The sequence below is a fragment of the Haliotis rubra genome, unplaced genomic scaffold (genome assembly GCF_003918875.1).
Source record: "Haliotis rubra isolate DU_JTF1 unplaced genomic scaffold, ASM391887v1 Scf485, whole genome shotgun sequence".
NCBI lineage: Eukaryota > Metazoa > Mollusca > Gastropoda > Lepetellida > Haliotidae > Haliotis > Haliotis rubra.
Genome location: NW_025767174.1, coordinates 411,359 through 436,734, shown reverse-complemented (window position 1 = coordinate 436,734; position 25,376 = coordinate 411,359). Strand labels below are relative to the sequence as shown.

General features: G+C 38.1%; 1 protein-coding gene across 1 annotated transcript in view; it reads left to right on the top strand.

The window, feature by feature from the left end:
* Nucleotides 1-25,376, top strand: part of LOC124291191 (potassium voltage-gated channel subfamily H member 6-like) — a 231,237-nt gene that overhangs the window by 188,235 nt on the left and 17,626 nt on the right. The window contains 2 exon segments of the mRNA XM_046728125.1: nt 21,931-22,362; nt 23,669-24,071. Of these exon segments, the coding sequence (XP_046584081.1) occupies nt 21,931-22,362; nt 23,669-24,071 (835 nt within the window).

Below are 25,376 nucleotides of genomic sequence, written 5' to 3'. Positions count from 1 at the left end.
GCTTCACACATTGTATCCATGTGGGGATTCAAACCCGGGTCTTCGGCGTGACGAGCCAACGCTTTAACCATTAGGCTACCCCACCGCCCCTGTTTTTTTATGGGACAATTGTAGCTGTAGCTCACCATGATAGTTGTGCAGCCGTGATGGTGTTTATTTTCTGATATGCGAATAATAACTTGGAAATAATTCCATGTCATTTGACTGGCTAACTAAATGATTTATTTCGTGTGTGTTTCCAACGATCTAAAAGAAGAGGCCAAATATTAGGTAGGGATTATATTTTATATCTTTAGAAGGTTACAAATGTATATACTTAAATAACTTTTACTCATGTACCATGTGACTCCTTTTGGACCAATCGCTTTGTGTTTGCACAATTAAGTTTACCTGCCTACATGTGCAAGAAATCTGAATCAATTGTCAAAAAAATTGCTAATGTGTGAAGCCCATATCTAGTGTCTCCCGCCATGATATTGCTTGAATATTGCTAAAAGCAGCGTTAAACTAAACTCACTCACTCACTCACTAATATTTATAACTGAAAATTGGGGTGAGAGAAATGTTATCACTTGTAGGTGTAGCACACAATATCGTTACTTGTGTTCAGAACTAGGTTGGAGGCAGTTTTATCAATTTTGTAGGAGTAATACATAATATATCAATTTTCAAATTTAGTGGTACAAATGGGGGTGTCTTAAGAAACAAGAAATTTGTCTTTCATCCAACAGGATAGGGGGGGAGATGTTGGTAACAGCTTATAATGTCATCATGGACGTGAATGGCACGACTCCATTGTACAGGGAAGTTTGGATGAATAAGTATTTCATAGAGTGAGTGAGTATGGTTTATGGTTTTACGCCGCTTTTAGCAATATTCCAGAAATATCATGGCGGGGGACACCAGAAATGGGCATCACACACTGTACCCATGTTGGGAATCAAACCCGGGTCTTCAACATGACTAGCAAACGCTTTAACCTCTAGGCTACCCCACCGCCCCCATTTAATAGAAAAGATCATGTGAAGTATATTTATGAGGTAGCTGTAACAATATCAAACCTGATAGTGCAGTAACATAAAGACTTGAGCAGTGGCAGGTAATGTGATCACTCCTCATCATCTTCACAACCATTACTTTAACCTCCCCAAATTATCTCCAAGTGTACGGGACAAATACATGCCTTCCCTGCCAAGGAAATTGAAAAAGATACACATTATCATTACAAGGCATTAACTTGCTGCAAAAAAAACTCTTTCTGAGCTGAGTTACCTTTGTGGTTAATAGACTCTTAGTGTTAGTTCTTGTTAAGTTTAAATTACCTCTTTGTTCCAAACTTGAAATTAATTGTCATAGGAATTTCGGTAGATGGCAGGTTTGATAAAGTGCATTTAAGCACCAGAGTGATTTATGAGTTGAATAATGAGGTAGAGGCGAGGTTCTCCTCAGAAGTTTTAGTTTGAAGCAGAAGTATTTTGATTGATTATCAAAACTTAAATATATGGAACGGTAAACTTCCAGGAAATGACAGTTCTGTGTGAGAAGGTAAAATTCCAGACAGCTTCTACTTTAAGAGAGCCTCTTGAAAAGTTAATGTAAGAAGTAAGGATTATATAGAGATCCACTTTGCATTCATCATGAGAGCGAAGGTTATTGCCCGTAACAGCCATTGGAAGATGGGTGGTCCACTGATCTAGAGTTGTCTCCCTTTGCTGCCATGATCTGCTGCTTATCGGGTTCAAATCTCAGCTTTTGCATTACTAAGTCATCATGCAAAACAGTTCCATATTAGTCGGTCACAACCAAACTACTAATGACTTACCCCAAATCAGATATATTTTAAAGTATTTGTACTGTTTGAAAAAATACAATCCCTTTCACTTCTTTTTATGTTACTAAATAATGCAAAGTTAATCTGGAAAAAGTAACTGTTTTACATATGTGTACTATTACAGATGACACAACTATGCTACATTGCCAAGATGGCAGTTATGATCGGGCAGTAGGACTTGATTGTTTTCCAGCTGATTGGAAGGCAATGGGGTAACCTAGTGGTTAAAGTGTTGGTTCATCACACCAAAGGCCCAGGTTCGATTCCCCACATGGGTACAATGTGTAAAACCATTTCTGATGTCTCCTGCTATGATATTGCTAAAAGTGGCGTAAAACCCAACTCACTACAACTGATTAGACGAGACAGTAAACACAGTTCACGTGTGTTAATACTACTCAACATTCGATATCGATATTGAGATATACACACTGTCTTGAAACTAGTGAACAATAGTTGCGATCTGATTAATTGAAATAATTGAAGATTGGTCGCAGTGACTAAATGACCAAGCAATTGATCATGTTTTCTCATAATCGAATGCAAACAATTTTGGAACACTTGTTTGCATTAACAATATTTTTCACACTGTTGGTATTGTCTGTCATTAAATTTACATTTCATAAGCAAGTTTGTTCAAGGTCATGATTGAATTCATCTTAAAGACTCCAGAAAATAAATATATGTTCCTAACATACTAGTCATCCTTTAAAGATGTGAAATTTGCAAATGCATTAATTTTGTGCAATTTGCAAAAAAAACCTATTATTTCTATATTTGTTTTTGCGCATTAAGAAACATTACAGGAAAATTTGATAAATGACGCTAACCAATTATTTTTGATGAACCAATCATCAATTACGAGATTTTAACCAATTTCCAACACTAGTGAACAACTACTTGATCAATTTTTTTATGGTTGATACCAAGCAGCATCAGTTTTGTGCAGACGTTGAATACTATTTGTAGGACAACATTTCCAAGTAGTCATTTTCAATCACCATCTGTATGTTTGCCTCAGTGGAATACCTGGTAAGCGGATGTACTTAGTAGCGGCTTTGAAAGTACAATTCCGTCAGGGGTAAATAATGTAACGCCAGAGAACAGTGTCGTGTTGGATTCTAGGCTCAAAAATTAGCATTATTATTATTATTAATAGTGGTTAGAGCATCAACTGAGAGAGAGGAACATCGCTGTTTAATCTTACATCTTGTATCTTACAAAAATAAACTACACTACAAGATAATATACATATCGTTATTTTCTCTGGTGCTTGGCCCTAAGCAGATGAAACAAGGACTGGTTAACTCGGAGTCAGTTAACTGTGTTAGAGTAGAGTATCAGGTTAAAAACTGTGTAAAATATCTTGGTGGGCTAGAACTTTAAAACTGGCATTTGTGAAAACTACTGTATGTGCAGCAGGGCGTGGAACAATCTCATGGATTAATGTCTTTGATCATGTGGACAAGGTGTCTGATTTCAGATTGGAAGGTCGGGAGTCGAATCCCAGTAAGAGCCTCAGAAATATTAGTATATGTGCATAGATGTCACTACAAAAGTGCAGTAGTAGTGAGCTCAACATTGAGCGACCCATGAAGATCGAGGGTAGAATTGATCTTCAGTAACCCATGCTTGTCGTAAGAGGCGACTAACGGGATCAGGTGGTCAGGCTCGCTGACTTGGTTGGCACATGTCATCGGTTCCCAGTTGCGTAGATCGATGCTCATGCTGTTGATCGCTGGATTGTCTGGTCCAGACTCGAATATTTACAGACCGCCGCCATATAGCTGGAATATTGCTGAGAGCGGCGTCTCACTCACTCACTCAACGTTAAGCGATCTTACCCCGACCTCACCCCATCTGGATTGTTGAGTACTATACACCAGTACTGGTCCGCATTCTAACCCAAGCAAACCTGGTTATAAATAGCACATCCAAATCCAAAGAGATGACAAAATGGGGAATAGGTGGTCAGCCAAGATAGTTAAGTACTTTAAAGACATGTCAGGTGGAGGGGTAGCCTAGTGGTTAAAGTGTTCGCTCATTATGCCGAAGACACAGGTTTTGATTCCCCACATGAAGCCCATTTCTGGTGTCCCCTGCCATGATATTGCTGGAATATTGCTAAAAGCACTCGCTCACTCACACAACTATAATCTTACTTCAGTTGAACAACAAAGATTGCATGTAGTTTACACCCACACAGAGTTCCTGTGTATGTAGTAGTATTGGTTGTATCACCTGTTGTAACCTGACGGTACTTCACGCCAAGGATCAACCTGCCTCTGTGTACTAGCATGGTTCAATGTGAAGGGGATACACATCTTGACATATGTCTGTGTGTAATGAATGAGAACAAGAAATTCCCATCCAACTGACAGACCAGAAATTAAGTGGATGCCTTCTAAAAATATATACTTGTGTTCTTGTCAAGGTGAGGCTTCTGTTACTTGTTACTGAAATTTATTTGTCAAAACATTATGGTTGTTGTTACAATTGCAAAACATATTTATCTTTTTGTGTTCATGAAGAGACCCACCTCTGGATATTCTAGGGAGGGTGCTGGGATTTGTGTTGGAGGTGTATTTCATCACATGGTTGCTTTCTGTGAAAGAACAACCAAACAATTTCAGTTTTTTTTTCATGGCACATTTTTGTTATGGTAATTATATTTTTTCAAATGTGGGAGTTGGGTAAAACTTGATGTCAGGTTATTTAGAACAAACACTGGTGACTATGTGTGACATGAAAATGAAACTTTCTTTGTGGCTTGTTTCTATGGTAGGTAAGTAGGTAGGTAGGGGGGGAGGAGGAGGAGGGTAGGTAGGGAGAGAGGGGAGGAGGGAGGTAGGTAGGTAAGTAGGGGGAGGAAGGTAAGTATGGTAAGGTAGGTAAAGCTTTAGGGTGACCTCTGGCCTGAAAGGGCCTTTATGCGCTCAACTCTATATGATGATAAGCCAAGGAGTTACTTCCCTTTCCATACTGTGGTTCTTAGGTGAGGTGAGGTGAAATTGGGTTTAACATCGTGCTTGAGAATATTTCTCTCATATGACGACGTGCATGCGTGTGTATGTGTATGTGCTGCTGCTTGTACTGTGGTTTTTAGGAGTTAAAAGGAGTGAAATTTGCTAGCACAGACTGACTGGAAAGATAATTGATAGACCTTTTAAGTTTTATTCCACCTATGTATAAAATAGAAGTCAATTAGAAACAAAAATATCGAGTGTAAACTAATGTAAGACGGTTATGCTTCACATGTTATTATGGTGTTATAAATTTTTTTATCAACCTTTAAGTTGAAATAAAAATGAAAACGTATATTCAGAGATGCCAACCACTCTGATTTTGGAGGAGTTACTCCGACTTTTAAATACAAAATCCACACTATGATTTGTCTATAAAAAACTTAGATTTTTTAGAAAATACAAATATGTTTATAAATTTAGAATGTTTTAAAGAATTTGAGTAAATATGTTCGTTTGAGTTAAGAATTATCTGGTTGAGTATTTCTAGGCTAAATCTAAAGCTTTTCATAGGGGAGGCCCCACAGACCCCCACCGCCAAAAGGGACCCCAGCCCTCTCTCACACTCACCCCCAACTCGCACCTTCAGGGCTCGGGAATTGCTTTTAGCAAAGCATGACTCCACTTTCATTTGATTCAGGGTTGGCATCTCTGTATATACACTGTTATGTTGAAGTTGAAGGGACCTATGTAAATACTAAAGTTATCTAAGGTTCCACACAACCACAAAGGACCAAGCAATTATTTCAAAAGTTTGTCGCATAAACGTTCGAGCCTATGGTAATTAGTTTAACATTTTGTAGCTGTTCCATGTCAGTTACAATTAATCCCGAAAAGGTTTTATGCCGCTTTTAGCAATATTCCAGCAATATCACTGTGGGGGACACAAAAAATGGACCTCACATTGTACCCATGTGGGGAATCGAACCCAGGCCTTCGGCGTGACAAGCCAATGCTTTAACCACTAGGCTACGCAACTACTCCTCCAGAAGAGAAAGGATCAGACTGGCACATTCGATTTTTTATAAAATCGTAATCATTATAAAATCAGACCTCAGTCCGGGCTGTAATCTGAAGAGTACAAGTTACCTGTTTTCACATCATCTCCTCTGTTTGAAAGAATACAAAACCTCTTACTTTCATTTTACCAAAAAACTTTAACCCATGTATTGTCCAATAACATGCTGGAAATTTCAAAAACTGTATCATCTTCCCAAAAATATCATACTTTTTTGTAGCAAGTATAACATTTTGACTAGCGGTAAGTCCCTGAGTCAATGTTTCCATATACTCAAGTCAGCTGATGTGAGCGTACATGGATCCCACTATGGTTTGAACATGTGGGCAGGGCTTGCGTAGTAATAGAAAGCTTGTAGCTCATGAGAAAAGGTTTGTGTTTCGAGAGGCACCTCAGAACATGTTGACTGCATTTCCAGACAGATAGGCAGATAACCCTGCAAGGATGCTGGGGGGGGAGTGTTACCGTCAGTAGATGCGGCACAATTGGGGCCAAATGTTTGCGAGAGTTTGCTGGAGCTTTTCTGAAAAAATAGATATTCTATGACATTTTGATGAGTTGTGTCGAAGTAAACTCTAAATCTTCTTAACAGATGCCACTTGGCTGAAACTTTGGTCGGAAGTTTTATTGTAGATAGTGTGTGTGCATCTGTTAAAATACTTTATTTAATATTGTTGAGATAGCATGTAATGTGTAATTTGTATAGCACAGCCTGAAGTGACTGGAATCCAATTCCGCTTGAAATGCTGGTCATAGGTTTGAATCCTGATTCACCCTTGGTACATCCCTTATCATTAATGACCAAACCTTTGATAGTAGACTGCGGTAAAGTCGTTAACATACAAGACTTTTCAATAGTTTGCTTTGCCACAAAAGAGACAGAAAAAAATGCATATATAGAACGTTATACTAGTGCATTTGGATGTTTTGTATTTAACGAGAAAATGCACTAGTATGACATTCTATATATATCATATACCCTCTTGTTTGAGATGACAAGTTAATATTGATATTGAATGTGCCGTAAATGTTACTGTTCAGTACAGAATCTGGGGTGCAATACGGAATCTGGGGTGCAATACGGAATTTGACCACGTCATCCGTATTGCACCCCTGTATTGCAGGGGTCTTCTCGTTTACCCACCACCTATTGTTCTATGTGGGCAAATCACTGAAGCGGAATAATCCGCTAGACTATAGATGTCTCTTAGATTTTGCTCCCGTGAAATAAGATCCCCCCATAACTGTGATTACCATAAGGTGTGACAAATACAAAACAATTATCAATTTATTCGCTTGTTCAATGCTGTACAAATAACATGTTTCGACTCGTAACATATTCTCTGCTACCGTTCCAAATAGACATATTCTCTCAGATGATACAACATCAATCAAAATGGACATTCTCGCAGATAATACAACATTACTGTCATTCAAAAGTTACATCTTATATGTATCATAGCCACTGTCAGTCATCATCACTACTTGACAATAATTACACAATTCAATACCCAGTTAAATGGGAATCTGCGTCACAATATGCATAAACTGCTGTTTAAGATTACACAATCGTGCTTTCAAATGTACATATTTAATCTTTTTGCATGGGGGTTTGGCACCGCCCCTTAGCTGCATACATGATGCCTCAACACAGGATTACTCTCTCTTGAGGAAGTCAATGATTTTAAAGATGTTGGGGTGATTCTCAACTATGTGCCACCCTTCTACATGATTTGTGGTCCGGGGGCCCTCAGTGGTGAAGTGGTTCCACATGGTTCTAACATGGTCACCTTCCACCCAGTATGAGGTTACATAGTCAGTGAATCGTTCAACATTATGTCCAGGAGTGTTAGAGTGGAGTGTCCAGGTTTAACTGTGGCAAAGAGACACATTCATGCCATCACAAATATGGAAGTTGTTGTGTAGTTTCTGCTTGTAGATTCGATACCATTAGCTGAGGAATGATGCTGACCTGACAACTAACATTACTTTGATGTTATATATTGTCAGCCAATGGCAAGGGGTCAGTAGACAATTAATTTATCTTGCGACATTCATTCATACAAGTTCAGAATATGTCCACAGTTTCAGTTTCTTGTAGACTACGTAAGCAAATTAAGTTACTTTACTTTACCAAGTGCATTCAAATAAACATCGGTTCATGTCCAAAAGGATATATGATGCTTATTACAGATGAGCTTATTACCTAAGATACATGTATATTCTAATTTCTTTGCTGGATGTTTAAATGTAAGGTAAAGAACCTTGATGAGGCTAAAATGTACATGCCTTCTGTATTAGGAATCTTAGAAATCATATGTAACTGCAATTACTCCATGTTTCATATCTCTTCAGTACTGGTGTTAATTAACACCAGGGCAATATATATTTTTATCTCCTACCTGAAGTGGGAGCGAGATATAAGAATGGGTTTTGGTCTCCATCATGTTTTGTATCAGGTCATAACTCATGACCAACTTTCCACTGATAGTTTAGCCATGAGTTGGGGCTGTTGGCTGTTCAGGATGTATGGACATTTAGATTTGTGTCTGGTGTCCATGGCAACAAACTGGACTTGGCTTCAAATGAGGTCAGGATCTGTTTAAGGAACATAACTGACAGGTCGTTTAATATTTCTGTCCAAACATTGCTCAGGCATCTGTCTTGCCAAAAACATAGTGCCTAGTTTGGAATTTGGACATTTTATATATTCCGGTTTCCAAGACAACAAAATGGAACTGTTTGTTATTTAGGAAAACTCCATTGGGGTTTGAGATATCCACGGCTCCAGAGAACTTCTCATAAAAGCTACATCCAACTGATAAGGATTAAGGCAACAGTCACCTGTATATTAATCAGGTTTTGAATGATCATAATGATGTTTAGATGTGCACTTTTAGAATTCAAGTGTTCCTTTGATTCATCTTTGAGCTGGATAAGCATTTAATTGTAGCATAGAAAGTTTGCCTGTGTTATTTTCTATGAGATTGTTTATATTATGTTCAGCTTATGAATTCCCAAGTTTATTTTATGAATCATTTGTGTATTAAGTATCATAAACTTCCGTCTGTCTGTTTAATTGTTGTCCGAAATATTATGAATTGGACTGTGTGCTGTAACTGGATTGGTCAAAAAATGTTATCAAATGGGATTCGAGGCCAGGAAATATGGACTGTTTTTTAACACTGTTCTTGATAAGTATTTTGTCCCAAAATTTACAAATGAATCTTTGTCATGGCAACAGGAATGTTGCTTCCAGTGTACATTGTATTTGGATATTACAAAACAATAAGAATCAGAAAACTACCGAAAACTCAAGTTTTGTGGGTGATATTTATATTTTTCATGGAAATGAGTTTAAATGAAATGCCCAAGCACTTTATACTCCATAAAAAAATGCAAACTTGGAAAACAGAATGCTTATTTCCCTCTTTGAGACCTGTATGATAGTAATATATAATGTTACAAGGTATTTTTGTATTAGACTTGATGATTTGAAGTGTGTCTTGGAGGCTCCAAGAACTTATATTAGACTTTTTAGTTATGATTTTAACTGGCACAGATACTATGATACAAGAAATCTCAAACATTATTATGTAAGCATATTTTTCTGGCTACCTGATTGGTCTAGAGGCGGTCACGTGACCGTCGACAGAAAAGCATATTGACTCCAACCCAGGTCCGACCAAAAGTCACATTGACTTGAGTTACTAAGAATAGATTTTGACGTCAAGCTATGACGTCATTCTATTGTTTACATGTCACAGTATTGTTGACATGACGTTATTGGTTTGTAGCGAAAATAAAATTACTTTTCTTGACTAAATGGACATGTTTTGGTTTTTAAAAGCTTTTTTTCCGGTAGTTACATAATAAAACAATTATGGACTGGTGAATTCGGTCAATAGCTGTTTTTATGGACCCGCGAAAAGCAATATTGACCTCAGACTTTGTCCTTGTTTTCGCTGGTCCATAAAAACAGGTATTGACTTCATCACCAGTCTATAATTGTATACTGTTTAAGGGCTGACATTGTCTGGGATATCAATGAAAAAATGCTATCAGGTGAATAGTCACCTGTATATTTGGTTTTGTTAATTATTTTTGATATAGTGAACTGTGTTATTTGTTATTGCTGATTCAGCAGCTATATCACATAAATATCAAACATACCTGAGAAATATCAGACATGCTGTGATGGATAAACGGAATGGGAGTCTTAAAGGAGTGACCCATGCACGGCAAGAGCTGAGGTGCACATAAGGCCTGTATTTCCTACACATTGCTGTGCTTATGTACATCATGACATGTGTAAAGCATTTTGGAAAGGTCTGGGCAATATTTCCCTGGAGACCGCCTATACCTAGTGCACCACTCAAGAGCTTTCCTCTACAGTAGTGAGTAGCCAAGCACATCTATTTTCATGAGAATTTAAAAAATAAAATTGGGGGGGTAACATAATACACATATATAATTCTTTTTATCAGTGAAAAAAAATGCTTTTGGGTTACTTGTTTTATGTATATAAGAAGATTCGTTGAAAAGTAAAAAAAACAACATATTTTGTTTTAAGAATTAATATATCTGTTAAACTTTAAATAGATTGCAGTGTGTGATTTTTAAATCAGAATCTTGCTTTTTGTCCATTTTCTGTTTTGAATCATGAAGTTCATTATAAACGAGCATTGAAAATTAAAGGAAACATTGTAACTGTGGAATTTACTACTCACAAATCTTGTTCCGATTACCAGATCCATGTAATTACCTGTATTTGTAAATATTGTGGGTATATCTGCTGTCTTGGAAAATCCCCTTTCAAAGGTTACCTGCTAACATTTACCCTATAAATCACCAACAATCGGTCGAACCTGAATATCTCCTGACAGATAAGATGTAAGTAAAGACCAAGATCATACCAGGCAGCAAAATAGGTTTTCCCACCACTCATTTTCCTCTGATAAAGCTATCAACAGACCTGAAAACAACGAAACCTTATCTGATTTCAATTTTTAATTGTATTTATTTGTCTTTGGTGCGGGGCCATGGTGTTGTGATAGTAAATACTTTGGTGTTGCCAGGATCTCAAAATAGATGGGGGAAAAAGTGAAATAGCTGATTAATTCTCGCAGACATCTCTGGGCAAAGCTACGAGAAGCTTAATCCAGCCTCGCACACTTCATGCTCTCTCCACGTTGGGTGTCTTACACTAGATCTAGGATAAAGCTCGCGTATGTTTTTTAACCATGCATGTCGGCACATTCTAGTGGATTGTAAGAGTTTGGAAACTTGGGTGAAAATGTGTCGAAACGAGGATAAACAGAGTGAAGGTAACAAGGAAGAGGAGGAAGAAGAAAATAAGAGGAAGAGCGATCAGTTCGACCAAAACTCCAACAAGAGTTCAAATAAGGTAGATTATTGAGTCATTTAGTTGGGAATTAACTTTTTTTATCACACCATGTGGTGGGTAAATAATTTATTTCTTTATTTGTTGTAAGAGAATAACTTGTTTCATCATGTGTTGTGAGAGAATAACTGTTTTATCACATGTGAGGATTATCATGTTTTATCACATCATTTGGTGGGGATTAATATGTTTTATTCCATATTGTGGTGCATTAACATATTTTTGTGGAATTAAGTAGAGGATGAACATTGTTTATTGCATCATGCAGTTGGAAGTTAATGTGTTTATCACATGTTGTGAGAGATTACCAACAGTATGAACTTAAATGTGCAAAGAAGGTGGGTTTAAATATGGAGTTGTCTTGTTGAAGATTATGATTGTGTTGGAAGCTCTTCATGCTTATTGGTCATGTAAACAGTAAAAATAAAGTCACCTTCGAAAAGTCAAATAATTGTTTGCAACTGTAATCTCATGAGTCCCAAAATTTGTTGTTTTAGTTTTGGTATTTTCACTGAATTTGTAGGTTTGGTTTTGGCATTTTAACTGAATTGGTGTTCCATTTGGAGCATTTTCACTGAATTTGCTGTTCCAGTTTTGGAATTTTTCTGATATTGCTGTAGCCTTGGGCCAGAATATTGGCCTCTGAGCAGGTCTACATACATCACAGAGTTATAGCCATGTCAAGGTTGATTATGCTGTGAAAGGCACTATCAGAAGTAAAACTAGCTCAAACTTCATTTTAGACAGATGGCTTGATGGAACATGGCAGGGCAATATTCAGCAATATTCTGAGAATATGATTATACTTTTTTACCTTTTTTTCAAACTAGTATCTGTGCTGTGTTTCTTTAATTCATGAGGAGATTAACCTGATAATTAGTACTATTGGTGTGTTTGTGGTTGTCGTAGAACTCCTCGAGACTGTGATATATGATCATCTGAGGTTTTTCCTACATGTAGCATAAGCGAAAACTTGAGCCCGTGTTTGTATCAGGATTTGAAATCCTTCCATGATTTGTCCAATTAGGACCATATCGTTATACCCATAATACTTTCACGATTTATCAGTTTATAGGTAATTGTAGGATCTGGGAATAATCAGGTGAGATAACGATGTAAAGCTGTGGGTCATAACAAAGTACTTACTTGTAGAAAACACACCTGTTTCTTAACATCAGCTGTGAAAATTAGCCAATTAACATTGATCTGGACGTGCTATCAGGTATCTTTGCATGGCTGTCACATTTTATATCCACATTTTATAACTTTATTGCAGTTTTAACTTTTATTGAGTGGAGAGATATGAATTTATGTCTGGACTTGAGTTGGTGCCAAGGGTTGTTGGTAGTCTGAATTAGAAGCTGACTAAGGTACCAAGAAACTTTGGGATTTTTTTTAGAATTCGAAGTTGCTTGGGGATGGACATTTGCTTGTTGAGGCGACTAGCAGGATCAGGTAGACAGGCTCGCTGACTTGATTGACACATGTCATCGTATCCCAATTGCGTAGATCGATGCTCTTGCTGTTGATCACTGGATTGTCTGGTCCAGACTAAATTATTTACAGACTGCCGCAATATAGTTTGAATATTGCTGAGTGCGGCGTTAAACAACAAACCAACCAACATATATTCGTATCCCGATGAGCACCCTTTGCAAGATTTGTCAGTACTATACCTATGCCCATGGGTAAGGTGATAAAGCCTATATCACTTCAGGCTTTCCTCCCACATTCAGTTGTATATATAACAACTGTGATATAACTGGAATATTGCTTAACGTGGTTCTAAACTCAGTCAGTGTTGAGGAAGGTATGTGAATACTGGAATCCTCAGCTCCAAGTGGTTTTTAACTCAGTCAGTGTTGAAGAAGGTTTATGAGTACTGGAGTCCTGCTCCAAGTGGATTTTAACTAGGTGTTGAGGAAAGTTTATGAATACTGGAGTCCTGCTCCAAGTGGTTTTTAACTCTGTCAGTGTTGAGGAAGGTTTATGAATACTGGAATCCTGCTCCAAGTGGTTTTTAACTCTGTCAGTGTTGAAGAAGGTTTATGAATACTGGAATCCTGCTCCAAGTGGTTTTTAACTCAGCCAGTGTTGAAGAAGGTTTATGAATACTGGAGTCCTCAGCTCAAAGTGGTTTTTAAATCAGCCAGTGTTGAAGGAGGTTTATGAATACTGGAATCCTCAGCTCCAAGTGGTTTTTAACTCAGCCAGTGTTGAAGAAGGTTTATGAATACTGGAATCCTTAGGTCCAAGTGGTTTTTAATTCACTCAGTGTTGAGGAAGGTATATGAATACTGGAATCCTCAGCTCCAAGTGTTTTTTAACTCAGTCAGTGTTGAAGAAGGTTTATGAATACTGGAATCCTGCTCCAAGTGGTTTTTAACTCAGCCAGTGTTGAGGAAGGTTTGTTAATACTGGAATCCTGCTCCAAGTGGCTTTTAACTCTGTCAGTGTTGAGGAAGGTTTATGATCATTCAACATGCTATCGCCATGATTTCAGTGTTTCAATGAGCGTCATGTTTTCCGCCTGTGCACATCGTTATCTTGCATAGGCTAAGTATAGCAGGTGAGAGCGGTACAAGCATCATGCACATTATTTACTAATTACTTACCTCATATCAACTCAAGTTTGTGAAAACTTCCAAGAGAAAATTACCAGATGTGTCGGTCTGAAAAATTCTGTATAGAAGATCAGATTACTTATATTGTTTGATTCCAGAGTATTTTGAATGCAGACAAGGTCGTATTCTTAGTGTGAAAGTTTACAAAGAAAAGATCACATTTCTTGGATTCTCAATTCTGAAGGGGTGTTGGGGTAGCCTAGTGGTTAAAGCCTTCGCTTGTCACGCTGAAGACCCGGTGTAGCAGACCATTTCTTCCCCGGTCTTAACTTTCCCCGGGGAGAATCTGGCCAAGGCCAAACCTTCCCCAGGGAGGTTTTGTGCTAGGATATTCTTACCCCGGGGAAAGTTTGATGTAATATACACAGGTTGCTTGCTCTCTTATCATGCTGTTTAGTATCTAATATTTGTTGTATTTATGTATAAATGTAATGGAACATTATTCGCATAAGCTTGTGTACAAATCCATAATCACTTTTGGTGAATGAAATATGATTCAGATATCCATGGCCAAGTATACCCTTTATCAAACCTTGTCTTTTTAATATAGAATTAGGCAATATAGTGGAATGATAGATGATACAGCATTTGATGTAGATATTGTGTTGGGTTGTTGTTGTGTTGATGTTTACATCTGCTTCCAACTGTTAAGTTGATGTCGCTGACATGGATGCCATATTTAAAGCCATGAGTGAGGGAATAAAACTTTGAATAGATATGGACATCAAGGTAAAAACTGGGTATTTAGTTTCGGATATAGTAATGATTTTGAGATAAGCCAATTTGGAGTAAGTGGGGATAAATAAATTATTGAAATACAAAAATAAGTAAATGATGTTATAAAACAATAGTAATGATATAATGTCTTTGCTTTTATATTTGCTTTTCTTTTTAATGGAACTTGACATCAACATGAATATCTTATCAATGTGTTCACATGAATAGCTATGTCTTGTTTTCGTTTCAGACATTTTCAAGACGAACATAAACATGAAAACAAGGTTGGGGAAGAAATAGTCTTGCTTGGCCAGAATCTCCCCCTTTTGATATAAGAACAAGGGTTTGAAACAAGTAGCCTTATAAGTTGATTCAAGGGTGGGGAAAGTTTGGCCTAGGACAAACTTCCCCCGGGGAAGATTAAGCCTAGGGGCGGAAAGTTTGGCCTAGGCTAAAGTTTCCCCAGGGAAGGTTTGGCCAGGGGGAAAGTTTGGCCTGTTACACCGGGTTTGATTCCCAATGTGAGTACAATGTGTGAAGCCCATTTCTGGTGTTCACTGCTGTGATATTGCTGGAATATTGCTAAAAGTGGTGTAACACTAAACTCACTCGCTCACTTGGTTCTGGAGGATTTTGAATGAGATGTGGATAGAAACTAGCACAAGTTGGCTATTTGGTTGATGTTGAAGGTATCCGACATGGTAAACACTCTGTGGGTTATTGCTATGTGTTGTCACTGATTTGGCTTGTCGACTTTCTTGATTAATTTCAGAAGATTAGACTGGTTGTATTCTCAGTTTGAAGAATTAATAATCGAGCATCAAACTGATTGTATTCTCAGTCAAAGGAATGTTAATAGAAAATCCAACAAGTTGTGTTCTCAATCTGAAGGATTGTTGGAAGATCAGCCTTGTGTTCTCAGTTCTAGACTGCGCTTAGCCAATCAGGAGTGTTATACAGGCAGAAAATGATGCTGGTGATTCACAGAGGAAGGTAATAGCTGTAGGTTGTCTCTATTCAAGGACTGACGCAAGTTATACAAAATCTTGTACACTGAAACACAAACTGTGTTGATGCAGAGATGCTGTGTGGAAGCATGTTTCTGTTTTATTAGGAAGAAGATGATTTCACTCCATTAACTGATATTTAAGTTCTCTTTTTCTAGTAGATAGAGGGGCGGTGGGGTAGCCTAGTGGTTAAGGCGTTCGCTCGTCACGCCGCCGAAAACCCAGGTTCGATTCCCCACATGGGCACAATGTGTTAAGTCCATTTCTGGTGTCCCCCGCCATAATATTGCTGAAATATTGCTAAAAGCGGCGTAAAACTAAACTAAACTCACTCACTCACTCACTCTAGTAGATCGAAAATTTAGGATAATTCTGAAAACAGTTTTGGATTTTATGAAAAAACATAAAAGCAATGTAATAGGAAATTGCTTTGAAGTTGATGTATTTCCAGGCTCAATACTGTTTTTTATGGAAATTTGGGGTATATACTCCTTGTAGGAAATATTTCACTTCATGTATCAATATTTAATAGACTTTTCTGCTCACTCCCCGATCAGGCAGAAACAGATATGTGCCAATGAGAACATGAAAGCTGTGAATGTGGGTTGACTAATTAATGACCTATGAACACGACTCTAAGATCACACGGTTCAGTTGTAGCTTCCTATTACTTCAAGGAATGAGAGGTGCTTGATAAATTCATCCAATGATTATTTTTTTATGAATATTAATTCATTCTTGCAGTACCATGTCAGGGAACACCCACATAGATAACCAGATTGGGAATCAAACCCAGTCCTTTTGCCATAAAGAGTGAACACTGTAACCACAAAAACACAGCATCACTACTCTAGTCAAGGAACCACTGCTACTAAGGTCTTGGATTAGGCAGTCTTGCTGAGTAATTGCATTTATGTTAATTAGTATTAGTCAATTGATTAATTATACGTCTTGTATTTCCAGGTATGCTATCATGGAGGTCAAAATAGAGATTATCAAACCTACAGTAACACAGCCCTATTTTGTAGACACTGTGCATCTCACAATTTCAAATTTTCTTTATATTATCTTTCTTTAACAGATATAGATTATCAAATCTACAGTTTAATACCTCCTGTGTACCCTATTTATCACACAATCCTGTACATGACAGGACTTTTCCTCATGTATCAAATAAGAGTAACATAGTCTTTGTGTATTAAGTAAAGGGTATCAAATCAACAGTTTAATACCTCTAATCTGTAGACACTGTTACTCACTCCTATCTTGACACTGTATAAGGTTTACAGTGTTTGTGTGAACAAAGTAAAGGGTATCAAATCAACAGTTTAATACCTCTAATCTGTAGACACTGTTACTCACTCCTATCTTGACACTGTATAAGGTTTTACAGTGTTTGTGTGAACCAAGTAAAGGGTATCAAATCAACAGTTTAATACCTCTAGTCTGTAGACACTGTTACTCACTCCTATCTTGACACTGTATAAGGTTTACAGTGTTTGTGTGAACAAAGTAAAGGGTATCAAATCAACAGTTTAATACCTCTAGTCTGTAGACACTGTTACTCACTCCTATCTTGACACTGTATAAGGTTTTACAGTGTTTGTGTGAACCAACGAAAGGGTATCAAATCAACAGTTTAATCCTTTTAGTCTGTAGACACTATATCACTCAATCCTGTCTTGACAGTGTGTGTGGTTTACCATGTCTCAAATAAAGCGTATCAAATCAACAGTTTAATACCTCTAGTCTGTAGACACTGTTACTCACTCCTCTCTTGACACTGTATAAGGTTTTACAGTGTTTGTGTGAACCAAGTAAAGGGTATCAAATCAACAGTTTAATACCTCTAGTCTGTAGACACTGTTACTCACTCCTATCTTGACACTGTATAAGGTTTTACAGTGTTTGTGTGAACCAAGTAAAGGGTATCAAATCAACAGTTTAATACCTCTAATCTGTAGACACTGTTACTCACTCCTCTCTTGACACTGTATAAGGTTTACAGTGTTTGTGTGAACAAAGTAAAGGGTATCAAATCAACAGTTTAATACCTCTAGTCTGTAGACACTGCTACTCACTCCTATCTTGACACTGTATAAGGTTTACAGTGTTTGTGTGAACAAAGTAAAGGGTATCAAATCAACAGTTTAATACCTCTAGTCTGTAGACATTGTTACTCACTCCTATCTTGACACTGTATAAGGTTTTACAGTGTTTGTGTGAACAAAGTAAAGGGTATCAAATCAACAGTTTAATACCTCTAGTCTGTAGACACTGTTACTCACTCCTATCTTGACACTGTATAAGGTTTACAGTGTTTGTGTGAACAAAGAAAAGGGTATCAAATCAACAGTTTAATACCTCTAATCTGTAGACACTGTTACTCACTCCTATCTTGACACTGTATAAGGTTTTACAGTGTTTGTGTGAACCAACGAAAGGGTATCAAATCAACAGTTTAATCCTTTTAGTCTGTAGACACTATATCACTCAATCCTGTCTTGACAGTGTGTGTGGTTTACCATGTCTCAAATAAAGCGTATCAAATCAACAGTTTAATACCTCTAGTCTGTAGACACTGTTACTCACTCCTATCTTGACACTGTATAAGGTTTTACAGTGTTTGTGTGAACCAAGTAAAGGGTATCAAATCAACAGTTTAATACCTCTAATCTGTAGACACTGTTACTCACTCCTCTCTTGACACTGTATAAGGTTTACAGTGTTTGTGTGAACAAAGTAAAGGGTATCAAATCAACAGTTTAATACCTCTAGTCTGTAGACACTGTTACTCACTCCTATCTTGACACTGTATAAGGTTTACAGTGTTTGTGTGAACAAAGTAAAGGGTATCAAATCAACAGTTTAATACCTCTAGTCTGTAGACACTGTTACTCACTCCTATCTTGACACTGTATAAGGTTTACAGTGTTTGTGTGAACAAAGTAAAGGGTATCAAATCAACAGTTTAATACCTCTAGTCTGTAGACACTGTATCACTCAATCCTGTCTTGAAAGTGTGTGTGGTTTACAGTGTCTTTGTGTTTCAAATGTACAGTTCTAGTCTGTAGATATTGTATCATGTAATCTTATTTCTGTCATGTCCAAATTTTGACAAGCTTGTTCTAGAACTCATAATTAATGAAGATCAGATAATCCCATATTCTGAGTTGTAAGTAGGATTTTCTTGATGTTACAATTTTTTCTGTGTGTTTTTTGTTGTTGTTTTTGGTGAAATGATTGGAAAACATAATTTTTCGATCTCAAGTTGAAGCATAATTCCAGTTAGTCTGTAGTTGGAATGACATCACATTCAAGAGCTATTTGACATGACATTTGTTTTGGACTTGGAATATTTGCATCTAAACAGGTTTTGATATACATCTGGCAATGATGAAAATACCGAACATAAAAGACAAACAACTGAACTTGGTTAATTTAAGAGCTGTATCTGACATCAAGATATTTCGTTAAATGATACAAGATGCTGGTTGCCCAGAAAAGACAAAATGTCAGCTTCTAATGTACTCATGACCGATCAGATAGCTGCATAAAAAATAAATGTACTCTCATTTATTGGTGGAAATAGGATATGTGTTTCTTCAAGCACGGACTCTAATAATCCCCAGCCTGTAATGCAAGGGGTTATGAAAACATTTTCAAACATGGATGATTTAGCAGAGCCCATTGGTCCAATGCTTCCAGAAATATCAGAGGGGCTTCCATCACTCAATGTCAGTTCATGTATAAGTGTTTCATCACCTGAATACGTACCTGATCAGTTTGGGCGAAGTATAGGTAATTATGTGCAACCAACCTTTCTTGGCACCAATATAAATAATGCTGAAGATGGTGATAATAATACAAATATTGGTTAATCAACAGATGAATGGCATGCAATGGTTGGTTGGTTTGGTGGTTGTTTGTTTTCTGCCTCACTCAGCAATATTCCAGTTATATGGTGGCAGTCTGTAAATAATTGAGTCTGGTCCAGACAATCCAGTGATCAACAGCATGAACATTGATATTGCATTGGGATACGATGACATGTGTCAAACAAGTCAGTAAGCCTGACCACCCGATCCCGTTAGCTGCAGGCTCTTACGACAAGCACTGATTGCTGAAGACCAATTCTAAGCGGTTCTTCAAGGGTTGACAAGCATTTGAAGAATACATAATTTCAGACATCAAACATTTTATGAATAATATCCTTTATATTTTTTGTAATAATGTTCCAAGTTGCCGACATATAAATGTACCAAAGCCCCATGACTGTCGTACATCCATGTTAAGGTATGAGAGATATGATTACCTTGGTGCTAAGATTGCTTTTTACAAAGGGCACCCATGGCTGCTTCTTGCTCCTGGAATGATGAATGACATGTTCCTGAAACATCCTTACAAACAAAAAAAAGAAGTTCTTGTGTTCTTCCAACTTCTAAATCATTATCAAATGACTGATTGTTCATGATGACAGATAGTGCTCTGGTAGTGAAGTCGTCTCTGGGCCATCTTTGGCCACCAGGTGGCTCTACTTCTGAGTTGATTGCTTTACTTTTAAATCCCTGATTCTTTGCATGTATCAGAGGAAATATATATGTTTATCTTCAAACCAAAGTTTCTTTGTAATGCCCAGTGGTTGGATCTTTTTTAGACAGAGTCGATCTTACTATTGATCCTCAACGCTTACGGAGGCTGATTCAGCTAACTTGATTTGTGGGTGAAAATTCGTCACCTCGTTGGTGTTGGTCATTTGGTCAGCAGCACCAAGCCAGCCTTTTGTGCTTCATGAGACGCTTTTACCGAGAAAGAAATTTGATTTTAAAAATTCATGTTGCGATTACTACGAATGACCTGCGTTAGAAGGAGATGGACTTGATTAGATTTGCTGCAATCAGTGTGTGCCCATCTGTCATGGCTGGTAGATGCCTATATTTAGACAGGTTAACATTGCTGTACTTACTGAGGGAGTATGGTGGCTCAGTGGTTGAAGCATTTACTTGTCACGCTGAAGGATCTGTTTGATTCCCCACATAGGTGGAATGTTAAAAGCCGTTTTCTGGTGTCTAATAGTAATATTACTGGAATATTGCTAAAAGGAAACTAAATTCCCTAACTCTACTTTCTCTAATACAATAAACTACATATATAATGAGGACCACCTCAGTGGTGTAGTGGTGAGAGGTCCGCCCCAAGAGCGGAAGGTCGCGGGTTCGATCCCCGACCACGTCATACCAAAAGACATTAAAATATGGTATTTGTTGGTCCCTGCCTGGCGCTCGGCATTAATGGGTACAACAAGGACTGGTCGGCTCGGAGTCAGTATAATGTGTCTCAGTGGGGTATTCATGCTTCACTGCGGCATGGTATCTCAGTGGGCTAGCACTATAAAACCAGCTAAGTCTGGGCTAGTACAAGCAGCCGCACATACACATACACATGCATGCACGTCGTCATATGAGCGAGCGAAATATTCTCAAGCACGACGTTAAACCTCACATATATAATGAACATGTTTACAACAAACAAACTTATGGATATAACAAACAATTTATATATCATCTTTGCCTTAGTCACACCACATCATTTGAACTTTTCCAAATACATGCAGCTGATGTATTTAACACAATAAGTAATATGAGTTAGATATTATGCATCAACTGTATCACACCAATGTTTTGTAAGAAACTATTACTGTACCTGTATGCAATCAAAGATCTCCTGACTCTTGAGTATCTCTTTACCATGCTACATGGGAGTCAAAGAACATTTATTCAAGGCATTGTGTCGTTGCAGCATTTCATGAATATGTCTGATATATATATGTTATATGTAGTCTCTTGGAGTTGAAATGTATTTTTTATCTTCCTGTGCTGCAGGTGTAGTTTCTTGGAGTGAAGATATTGTGCACATCATCCTTTGTTGCAGGACTGACTGACAGACTGAGTTTGGTTTTACGCCCTTTTAGCAATATTCCAGCAACATCATGGTGGGGGACACCAGAAATGGGCTTCACACATTTTACCCATGTGAGGATTCGAACCCGGTCTTCAGCGTGATGAGCCAATGCTTTAACCACTAGGCTACCCCACCGCCCCTTTGTTGCAGGAATTCTCTTGGGTCAGAGACATTAAATATATCATCCGATGACTCTTGGAGTAGAAATATAGGATATATTATCCATGTCTCTTGCAGTGGCAATATTGTATATATCATCCCATGTCTCTTCGAGAAGAGATATGCTGTATATATCGCCTTACAGTTTTTCAAATGATATCTGATGTTTCATCTTCTGTGTTACAGGTGTTATCTCTTGGAGCGGAAGTGTTGCCCGAATACAAGCTGCAGTCGCCACGCATCCATAGCTGCACCATCCTCCACTACTCTGCGTTCAAGGCGGTGTGGGACTGGATCATCCTGCTCCTTGTCATCTATACTGCCGTCTTCACCCCCTACGTGGCAGCGTTCCTGCTGGGTGAGGAGAAGAAGAACCGTGTGCGTGAAACAATGCAGGAACGTTACTCCAGCCCTCTGAACATTATTGACCTCATAGTTGATATAATGTTTATCGTCGACATTCTTATAAACTTCCGTACCACTTATGTGAACAAGAACGATGAAGTGGTGAGCCACCCAGGAAAGATAGCAGTGCATTACTTCAAGGGATGGTTCCTTATTGATGTTGTTGCTGCCATTCCTTTTGATCTCCTTCTATTTGGGTCCGAAACTGATGAGGTAAGTGTTCCATGGACCAATGGAGGGTCCAACAATTTAGTAATATTCTAGAGGCATGGCTTCTCTTGTTGAGACAATATTTCTTAGTTCGCATATAGAAATATGCATATATTTTTCTCTGAAAGAAACATCTGAACAATCATTTTCCTCATTGTTTTTGACATCCAACAAATAGTTTTGGGATAGTCATCGAGGAGACAATCTACATTCAGTGTTGTGCTTGCATATTGAAATGTCTAAATTTTGTGTGATTCCATGGCATTTGATCAACTAATCACGCTTTTCATTTGTTTCCATAAACCAACAAATAATTATGTCATGCTAAATAGGATCTGTATGTGCAATCAGCATCTTCACTATAATATGTCACAACACATAGCACAATATTCATGAAGATCCAGACCGCCTCCATGGTGTAGTGGTTAGAGTGTCCGCCCGGGAGAGCAGGTCGCGGGTTCGATCCCCGACCGCGTCATACCAAAAGACATTAACATATGGTACTTGTTGGTCCCTGCCTGGCGCTCGGCATTAATGGGTACAACAAGAACTGGTCGGCTTGGAATCAGTATAATGTGTCTGAGTGGGGTATTCATGCTTCACTGCGGCATGGTATCTCAGTTGGCTAGCACTATAAAACCAGCTTCAGTCTGCTCTAGTACAAGCAGCCGCACATACACATACACACGCATGCACATCGTCATATGAGCGAAATATTCTCAAGCACGACGTTAAACCCAACTTCACCTCACCTCACCTCATGAAGATCCAGGCTAGAATTGGTTTTGAGCAATCCAAGGTTGTCATAAGAGGCGATTTACGTAATCAGGTGGTCAGGCTGACTGACTTGGTTTACCACTTGTCATTGTATCCCGTTTGTATACATTGATGTTCATGCTGTTGATCACTGGATTGCCTGGTCCAGACTCAATTATTTACAGACGGACGCCCCAAGGCTTGAATATTGCTGAGTGTGGTGTTAGCCAACAAACAAACCAACATAACACACTACAGATACCGGGGCGGTGGGATAGCCTAATGGTCAAAGCGTTGGCTCGTCACGCCGAAGACCCGGGTTCGAATCCACACATGGGCACAATGTGTGAAGCCTATTTCTGGTGTCCCCCGCCGTGATGTTACTGGAATATTGCTAAAAAGCTGCGTAAAACCAAACTCAGTCAGTCAGTCACTGCAGATACCAGTATCATAATATACAGAAGTACAATTCCTTTGCCACTAAGCAGGCATATATATTGTATCGCTAAGCATATGGAGCAGTGTTAACTCCCTCACTCACTCTATATTTCAGACCACTACCCTCATCGGCTTGCTAAAGACAGCCCGGTTGTTACGACTCGTACGTGTCGCCAGGAAGCTAGATAGATACTCCGAATATGGTGCTGCTGTCTTGTTGTTGCTGATGGCAACGTTTGCTCTCATTGCTCATTGGCTGGCTTGTATATGGTATGCAATTGGGAATGTAGAGCGGCCATATTTACCTGAACCTAAAATTGGGTGGCTGGATGAACTAGCTCGACAGACCCATCAGTTTTATCCAGCGAATGCTACTGGTGGCGGACCTACCATCAAGTCCAAGTACATCACAGCACTGTATTTTACGTTTAGTTCTTTAACAAGTGTGGGATTTGGAAACGTTTCTCCGAATACCAACTCTGAGAAGATATTTTCTATACTCATCATGTTAATAGGATGTAAGTATGATTTACTTATTATATGTAGATATAGTTCGAGATTGGTACTCCCCAGGGAGTTGAGAATTGAAATTTGTGTGTGCACTGATCCAAATCTAGGGGAATAATAATGTCACCATTAGCATTGATTTGGTAAATAGATTTTGGTGCATTATAAATGGACTTAATTTATATTATTGTTGTTGTTTGTATGTGAGTGCCATTTAACCATGAATATCTATGAATTCTAAACTTCTATAGCTTTGAATGCATGGGATAGCCCAGTGGTTAAAGTGTTCACTTGTCACACTGAAGACCAAGGTTCGATTCCCCACATGGGTACACTGTGTGAAGCCCATTTCTGGTGTTCCCTGCCGTGATATTGCTTGAATAGTGCTAAAAGCAGCGTAAAACCAAACTCACTCACTCTGACCAATGTGGTGGACATTTCAGATGTACGTCACTTTGGACTTACCCATCATTAAGCTGGTATGCACTGATGTAACTGGAATACAGTTCAAAGTAGCATGAAACCATACTTACTCACTCACTCAAACCTGTGACCACTCAAAGTACTGTGTCTTTGGGAGTCTGATATGGCTTTCAAGAAAATTTGTTTCAATCCTACTGAAAGCAATTGTTACTTAATTCAACATCATTACAAATCCCATTTCCATTCAACAGTTTTCAGTCTTCTGTTTCAAGTTTGGACTTAATGTGGTTTACCAAAAAAACCATTTGGTCTGTATTCTGTTATTCATGACACATCCAAGACAACAATTGATGAAAGAAATCCTAGTCAATGAAAGCCATAAACCTATTTCACATTCTCCACATTACATGTCCCCAATGAGACTACGTTCTATGGCAAAATGCCCTATTTCACTTGTTAACAGTTGCAGAAATACTTGCTTCACTACCTCTTGTATTGATATTTTAGCTAAAAAGGCTTGGAAACTTACCATCAACTAGCAATGGCAAAGGGTTTGGTGCACGTATAAAACTTCAAACAAAGGGATAATGTAATTGAAACTTTTGTTTCATGGTTGAGGGTGTTTTGTCTACTGTAAATTATCCAAAGATATCTATATGTTCTATTGTATTTCCTGTGTATATTTGAGTCCAGACAGTGCTGTAGGTTTTCTTGGTGTTGAAATATCGGCTTGTCACACCAATGTTCGATTGTTCGATTCCCTACATGGATAGAATATGAAGCCCTTTCTTGGTGTGATCAGTCACGATATTGATGGAATATTGCTATTTTGCCAGAAAATTCTACTTACCTTTAGAGTCAAGTGTGTTTTATTCATTGTGACAATTCTTATG